This window comes from Triticum aestivum, chromosome 7B, assembly GCF_018294505.1.
Source record: "Triticum aestivum cultivar Chinese Spring chromosome 7B, IWGSC CS RefSeq v2.1, whole genome shotgun sequence".
In the NCBI taxonomy this organism is placed as follows: domain Eukaryota; kingdom Viridiplantae; phylum Streptophyta; class Magnoliopsida; order Poales; family Poaceae; genus Triticum; species Triticum aestivum.
Window position 1 is genome coordinate 542677305 of NC_057813.1, and position 8392 is coordinate 542685696.

General features: G+C 51.7%; 1 protein-coding gene across 5 annotated transcripts; it reads right to left on the reverse strand.

Annotated features, from left to right (window-relative positions):
• Positions 1-1373: 1373 nt before the first annotated feature.
• Positions 1374-7709, reverse strand: LOC123161654 (uncharacterized). 5 transcript variants are annotated; one of them, XM_044579465.1, is made up of 3 exons: positions 7223-7709; positions 4820-5014; positions 1374-4369 (listed from the first exon to the last, which is right to left on the reverse strand). In XM_044579465.1, exon 3 carries the CDS (start codon positions 3895-3897, stop codon positions 1795-1797), a length of 2103 nt encoding a protein of 700 aa, XP_044435400.1. In that variant the 5' UTR covers positions 3898-4369; positions 4820-5014; positions 7223-7709; the 3' UTR covers positions 1374-1794. The 5 variants fall into 5 exon arrangements, with proteins under 5 accessions (XP_044435400.1, XP_044435399.1, XP_044435397.1 ...); XM_044579464.1 differs by having other exon boundaries at positions 1374-5014; XM_044579462.1 differs by having other exon boundaries at positions 1374-6659.
• Positions 7710-8392: the final 683 nt, after the last annotated feature.

Genomic DNA, 8392 nt, shown 5'->3' on the forward strand with positions numbered 1-8392 from the left:
AATCGTGGTGCTAGATACATCCATTTGAGGGACAAACTTGAGGAAGGGAGTATCCTTTAAAAGAAAAACATTTAACCAATTTGTAGTGGCTCCATCGTCTTGGCGTAGGCAAACGTCCGGTAGTAGTCTCCGACGTAGCCCCCCATGTTCACGACAAGCCTCCCCTCATCCTCGTGACCGACGCGCACCACGCCATTGTCTTCGTCACGACGCAGCCTCCTGCCCGAAGACGCCGCATCTTTCCGGCGGTGCGCGTAAAACGACGCCCCGTTGCGCACCGTGAGGATGCACTCGCCGGCGTATGCAAAGTGCGGCAGTGGGACACGCTGCTCGAGGATGTACCGGCGACTCCATCTCTGCCCTTCTTCCTCCAGAACCCATGCTTGGGCCGAGGCGTGCCCACGGAACTCGCAGACCCGTTCGTAGCTGCACGGGACGTGCACCACCTTGTGCTTCCCCGTCGTGGGGTGGTACGCGAAGCAGTACGCCTCGTGCCATGCCTCCTCCTTGCTCCACTTCTCCGTGGTCTGGCGCCCGACGAGCGGCCCGGCGCACGGCAGCGGCGGGATGGGCAGCTTCGCGCCGGTGGCCGGGTTGACGACCGTGAGGGCGCCGCCGGCGCGCTCCTCGTCGTCGCACAGGCAGAGCAGGCCGTTGCACGTGCCGACAAGCTGCACCGCTTCGCTGTTGCGGCCTTTCGCGGCGCTCCTCCACAGCTGCCTGCAGCTCCGCGCCGAGGACGGGTCGTCGACGACGTAGGCGACGGCGTTGCCTGTGTGCCAGAGGAGGGGCTTCGCGCGGCTCTGCATCTCCGTGGTGCGCTCGTCGACGACGTCGCGCCAGACCTGGCAGACGAGGCGCGCCCTGCGGCGGCTGCTCGGCGGGAGCCGCTGCAGGATGTCCACCAGCACGTCCGTGGAGAAGTAGCGTTCCATGGCAGTGGTCTCCGTGGATTCCCAATTCGATCTTTTCCCTTCCCCCATTGAAGCCTTCCGCGTAGTTGCTCGATCGTGTCGTTTAAAACGGGCAAAAGGTTCATCGGAGCCCGGCTTAGTTACCGAGGTTTGTGGGCTTGTTTTTATCATTCCTGACTTACCGAGGGTTGTGAACTTGCGCTCGTTTTTGGCTGGAACTTACGTGGCTGTCAAGCTCAGTGTGAAAGGTTCGGATGGAATTTGACAACGCAATGCCGAGAAGTTGCAGGGGCTGCAGATTTTTTGTGATTTTTCACCGTGGATTAAGGACCGGAAATATCTAAAGAGGGAGTGATTTCGTTATGGATCACTAAAGAGGGAGTGGTTTCGTTATGGAGCGGGGAGGTGTTGGAGTTGCTCAACTCGAATGGCTCCCTTAAGAAAAAAACATCTTTTCCGTAAAACTGAATTTTTTTTGCCTTCCTTTTTGAATTCAGAAATCCATTCAATTACAAGGATGGTTGTGGTATGGATTCACATAGCACCCTGATCAAACTCCACGACAGCATGCTGTTCGGAGTTTAGAAATCCATTGGATTCATGCACTCCAAGGGATGATTCATTGGTCGATGGGATAAATTTACCCAAGAATGATAACCAACTCAAGCGCAGCATGTTCCAGAACAAACTTTCAGGCACGATTTGGTTTTGAATCCTGCAGATGATCAAAGTCAACGAACTGGCTGTTCACCACAATTCTAAAAATCAAACACACCTAGCGTACTCCTTAATTTGCCCTGCCTGGCGAGGCCGTGCATTTGGTAGCACGTTAGGGCGAGAAATACCTTGCAAACAGAGGCGAGCAAATTTGACGATCGATCTAGTCGAACACAGCCAGCTTCTGGTACTCGTCGCCGGAGATGGCCTCCATCATAATGGCCTCGGGGTTGACCACGCCGTCCTTCTTCAGGAAGATCTTGAGGAAGTTCTTGGAGAAGCCGCTCACCATGGCAACCCCAGGCTGCGTCGCCGTCACCGGCGTCGATTTAGAGTCCCGCAGGTTCCAGAAGATGATTTGCGGCACCACGTCCCCGTACCCGGCGTCCCTAAACTTCTGGCAGATCACTTCATAGTCTGTGCCCCACGACCGCTGCACCTCCTCCTCCTCCTCGTCCTCAGAGTAGTCATCGTCGTCGTCGTCCTCGTACCCCGACGCCTGGTCGAACTCCATGTCGCTGTACACAAACACAGTCCTGATCATCTTCTCCGGCACCAGCCGGGCTTCCACCGCCGTGCGGAGGATCTGGTCGAACACTGCCTGGAAGTTGGTGTTCATGTCCCAGTCCATACGCTGCACGAACCTCATCTTCTCACGAAGGGTGTTGCCGGTGATGAGCTGGAGCTCAGGCCTCTCGCTGAAGGTGATCACCTTGCCCGCCCACGGCTCCTCGCTGAGCTCCGACGTGAGCACGCCGAGCGCGATGCACACCTCCATGGGAGTGCCGGTCATGCTGCCGGACACGTCGCAGACTGAGATGCAATTGCACAACGACCCCTTGGAGCGGAGGTCGTCCACCATGCGGCGCCACTGCAGCTCCGACACTTCGTCCTCCTCGCCACGGTAGGCGGCCGCCGCGATCTCGTGGGGCAGCAGCGCCCCGGCCGAGATCTTGGCCTTGTCGGCCTCCACGTCCTCCAGGTACTTGTCGAAGCGCTCCTCGTCGTGCTTCTTGAAGAGGACCTTGTAGCGCCTCATGGCCACCGAGGCCACGCGGGTGTAGGGCAGCTCCGACCACCGCTGCGCGCTCATGTACACTTCAGGGAGCTCCAGGACCTTGCGCAGCCGCACGAGCACCTCGCGGCGGAGGCGGTGGAGGGTTTGGTACGTGTAGTGCTCGTCGGAGAGCTGGGCGTACTCGGGGTCCGAGTCGCGCGGGAAGAGGCGGCGTGCGATGGCCTCGCAGAGCAGCGTGGTGCGGTCGAACGACGAGCCAGGCGTGGGGCACCACTTGGCGGCGAGCCCGATCTTCCTCTTCTTGCCGTCGAGGGCCAGCTGCTCGAGGTCCGTCGCAAGGAGGGCGGCGAAGAAGTCGGCGACAGCGTCGAACAGGAAGCGGTAAGCACGGTCGCCGTAGTACGTCTCCAGCGATTTCACGGCAAGCTTGGCCACCTTGCGGACCTTCTTCGACGGCCGCCGCTTAGTTGCCGCCGTCTTCTTCTGGTCCACCTTCGGCTTCTGCTCAGCCGGCTGCTGGACCGGGACAGGGTCGGCCTCCACCTCCATGGGTTTGCCCTTGCCGGACCTGGAGAGGGCGGCGGAGAGGTAGGCGCCGAACATGGGCTTTGGCGGCACAGGGGCCAGCACGCGGGCTTGCTTGCGGTCGGCCAGCCTAGGCTTGCCGAGGTCCTTCTCCTTCCTGCCCGCCTTCTCGGCGGCCGCGCTCTCCCTGGCGAGCTTGCGCACGTCGGGGCCGTGGATGAGGCGGAAGAGCAGCTCGGGCAAGTCCTTGAGGTAGCCGAACTCGGCGAGCGCGGCGACGTTGCAGGCGAGCGTCCGAGGGTGGTTCTGGTGCAGCCAGAGCGCGGCGGCGTAGAAGCCCTCCTTGTCCGACTTGCCGGTGCCCCGGACGCCGCGCAGGTTGCAGGCGAGCTTGAGCGCCGTGAGCGCGTCGTGCGCCCAGGCGGCGGCGAGCAGGCCGCGCACGCGCTCGGGCGGCGTGTCGGGCACCACCTGGAAGAAGAAGTCGAGGCAGGGGCTGCCCGAGTTAGCGTACGTGGCGGAGCAGTTCTCCGTGAGCGCCCTCCGCGGCTCGAGCTCCGCCTTGATCTCCGCGGCGGACGGCGCGTCGACGGCCGTGTCGAGGACGCCGACGGAGGGGTGCGAGTGCGGCCCGGCGGAGCCAGGCGACCGGCGCGCGCCGCGGATGACCGGAGGGCCGAGGAGGGGGCGCGGCAGCGCGGCGGGCTCCGTCTCCGTTGCCATGATGGCTAGGGTTTTGGTCGGTGGTCGCGATCTGATGCGATTGATGTTTTTTTATGTGAACTTATTACGTGATAGCAGAGGGGGCTCTGGGCTGTCGATTGAACCGACATGGCAGGTCGACGGCGCAGATCCGATCGAGGGGACTATTAATGTAGCCAACGGGGGAAAAGTTACAATGCTTATGGAACTAGTAAATGTGCACATGCAATGCGCGTCTCTACCAAATTTGCACGTGCATTCTATTCTGATAACCACGGCCCTTTCACTAAAGGGATCTACAAAGGCCAATGGTAGAAACATACCAGCACCTGGCAATGTCACAAACTCTGGCGTTGCCTTATAGCACTACCAGCATGCATTGCCATCTCTCAACTCCCATCGCCACATAAGTCCATGGCGGAGTTGCGACTTTCTCCTTGCCATGCAGCCGCTTTTGCCATGTAATAGTAATGGGATGTGCTTCTTCTCAAACCTGAGGGGCATAGACAGTTAAATCGCCGCATACAACTTATTAAAATGAAGTAAATTCAGAAGGCTTGAACAGCTTATTAAATAGTTCAAGCGCAAAAAAATCTACCATCAGAAGATGAAATGCATAGTAAGGCATTAAAGTCATAATAAAATAGCATGAATTCAACTACCTTCAGGATTCGATATAAAGGTTGTGGAATGGGCATGATGCAACAGAAAAACGGCAAGCAAACAATAATAGTTCGTATGGAAATGGTCACCATAAGGAAATAACAATTTTCACAAAAAGGAGCTTCTTTTAGAGGTACCAATTTGCACTTTACTGAAAGACAAAAAAGGACAACACTGCAATAAACACCTGAGTAGAGAATAACCAAAGATGGAGCGCTCCATTTTCCTACATGACCTTACTTTCTAGAAATATCATAGGGTGCTTTATAAAGACAATTACCATATGGGAGACCTGTTAAGAGTACAAAATAACATCTGTTATCTTTAGGGTGTTTAGAGAGCAGAGCACACAAGCATATGCATTTGAATGTACAGCTAGCGTTGATGATAGGAACTCCACCCTTGGGTTCTAAATCATATTCCAAGAGGAAAGGCTTGTGCTTCAGCTCAAATCTCTAGTAGCTAGACTGTTTTCCTGCAAGCACAAACAGAAAACAAGACAAACATATAAATAAATGTGTTCTTGTTCTCAAAAGGATGTGTGTGATAGCTACCTGATGCTCCAGTTTAGCTGGATAGAAAGTTCCCACTATGAGGAAACAACTAATGATAAGTATGTTCATAGGGTCATTTCGCTTAGAAAGACTACTGTCACAAAATTGTGCTGTGCATATAAAGGTCCTTGTCTGAGCCGCAAAGTACATTGGCCAACACAATTTGTGACATTGTATGATCCAAGTTATCTGCTTCCCCGTGTATTTCCTTGTCATCTCAATTACCGTCAAGGTAGTAGAAAACTGAAGGGCCTGGCATTCTTATCTATAATAATGATGAGAATAGTAGCGAGCGATCATTAAATTGTTAAGAACTTAAGAAATCAGAGGCGCCTGCAATATAAACCTTTGTTCGCCGCCATGTTTGAAATCTGCCATCTTCACCAACATGAGGTACAGTACCTTTGAATAGTTCGGTGTGAACTAATTGTACCAATGATTCAGAAAAATTAATGTTTCTCATTCTGAATCAAAGCAACAATGACTACTTGTCTAGTATAATCAATATTCTCAGTCTAGTGGGAAATAAACATAAAAACATAGAAAAATAAATCTATGCATTGCACTATTAATACGAAAAGTTTTAAATAAATATGAAGTAAAATATTTATTTCAGTTCTCAATATATAATATTAAATTATTAATGCGTACAAAGAAAATACCCAAAGCTATTTGTGGTTCCTAAAACATGCAGTTGAATTATTGGCCAAGGAGAAATCACAGATCTATCTGTGGTTCTTTCATCGTTAATCATTCCTTGTGTTTCTAAATCCCTGTAGTAACACCGAGAGGCAAGAGAAACTTAGCAAAGCTATTGTTGGCAAAGAATAATTCTGTACAACACACAGTCTGGAACTCTGGATCCTCTTTTATTTGACCACTATTAGCAAAAGTAGATCCTCTGTTAGGTTGGCAGTGTTAACAAAAGTAGTTTTAAGACACAAATGGAAAAGGGTTAATTGGTTAACAAGTGTGGACACATGCCACAAGCTGAATTAACTACTCTTTCTCCTCAAACTGAATCAAGATGCACTTGTATAATGGGCATATCTTTCCCCGTCTGACCGGTTCAAATTATCATCAATGCTAACCAAAAAGCAGAAAAAACAAACTAACCTTATTGTGCCAAAAAACTGAAATACAGCTGCAAATAAGGGTGCAAGCATGGTATCATAGATGATTTATCCAGTAACGATTGTTGTAAGAACTTATTCTGAATTCTCTAAGACCCAATGAGCTATTAAGAACAAATTATTATGATCTAGAAAGCCCGAACAGTCTGAAAGAGATAATCAAAAGAAAATAGCACATGTATGTATGATATACAAGCTTTCTAACACACATTTTAAAAAATTCATGCTAAAATATGAAAGATTGTAGAATATACGGCACAATAGAGGATTGGAGATAAATTCAACGTCTATAACTAAATTTTCAAAATGTGCATAAATTGCACAGAACACTACTCAAATGGTTAGGAGGAAAAACGCGCATATTCTCTTCCTTTGAATGGGCTCCAGCGTCACTGGAGCAACAACCTCTACATCTTCGGCATCCTACCCCAGTCTGCAACAATAAATAAAAATATCAGGCAAGAAATAATGCAACTGGCCTGATATCCGTATAGTGACTCCCACCGTCGCGGTGCCTTCGACGCGCCCTGAATTAGTGAGAGAGAACTGCTGAATCTTCACGGCGATTACAGCCCTGTGGGTGCTCCCATGAATTAGAGAGAATCACTCCCTGAGCGGATTACCACCATTTTCTATTATCTATGTGAGAATGCTTGCACTTCCAATATAAATTACAAACAGCTACATGCCTTGGTGATCGGCCGATCTAGATAAACAAGAGAAAAAGGAAAAAGGTATCTCATTCTCGTCCATCTACCTACCTATCTGTATTTCTGAACCCAGCCTCGGTGGTGAGCATCTCCTGCTCACTGTGAAGGAAGCTGCTAGCTGAGTTGTAATTTCAGGTGTAGTAACACACTAACACTACCTTCTGGGCATCTAACAGTTGATCCGGTGACTGAACCACACAAGTTTATCTTCTTACTCATCACATGAATACACTCCCCCGCTTCTCTTCTGAAATCATGAGCAGACAATGGTTTGTTTGGTGATTACCTGGATCATCGTGAAGCTTCCAGTGAAGTTGGCGGCAATAGTCGGGGGCGCGTCGAAGGCGCTCGAAGGGAGAGATGGTCGCGTGCGGACGCCTCATTCTCGGCTCCGGTCCTGGCCTGGTACGGAAGGTGCCGAGGCGGCGGGGCGGAGGGGCGGCAAGGCAGGGTGAGGGAGGTCCGCCCGCGTCCTACGCTCGTCGTTGGCACGGCCGCCTCCAGCGGCACCCTCCATCCAGCGACGGGATGGGGAGCCCGTGCCAACGGCGTGGGGCGGTGACATCCAGGGACGGGATCTGATGGCCGCATATTCGCCTGCATAACCGGCGGAATTAGTGGGGAAGATGCGGCGTGCGTGGGCGTGAGACGAGGGATTGCTGCGCGGGATTAGCGGTTTGTTGGGGTGATCAATCCGGCCCGGTCAGATCGATCGTCGTCTGCCCTGGCAGAACATCGAATCTGAATCGTTTGATTGGCTGGCACACCATCGAATTACTATGGACTCTTAGATTTGACTAATTGGATTAGATCTGAGGGTTCTAATTGTCCCGTGTACATTTGTTTGGGTGGTTTTAGTGAAGTTCATGTTTGCTCTTTTAATAGTAGTATAGATATAGATACAGACAGACGATAATATTTTTGACCCCTCAAAATTTATTTATTTGAAATTTTATAGTCGTGTTCTAACCACTTCAAGTGAATTTCTGTCGATTCTGTGAAGTTACCATGCTTATGGTCTTTTTGCAATAAGAACCTTGTTACAATTACAACATGCTCTTTGTTGCAAAAACAAAACATCTCACGCGAGCCCTGGGAGAAAGAGATTAGGACGTGGATGCCGACCTGCGGGAAGGACCTCCGTTGGGGCACAACGGGTTGACCACACCATTAAGGCCGCATGCCGTCGCCGGCCACCAGATATTGCGCCAGGTCTAGGTATGTCCCTAGTATCCACAACACGAGCTATCTCGAGGAGCTGCAAACCGGTGCTTCACGGATCCCTCTGTTGTTGCTACTAAGGGCGACAAGAGCTCGCGTGGTGCTCCAGAGGACTGTGGCTAGCGCGACAAGGTCGGCACCAGCAGTCGCGTCCGGTCGCGTGATGCTATGGGTGGAGAGCTCGGCGTTTGGACGGAGATGCATGTGAAGGGAGGAAGGTAAAGGACGGAGCGCT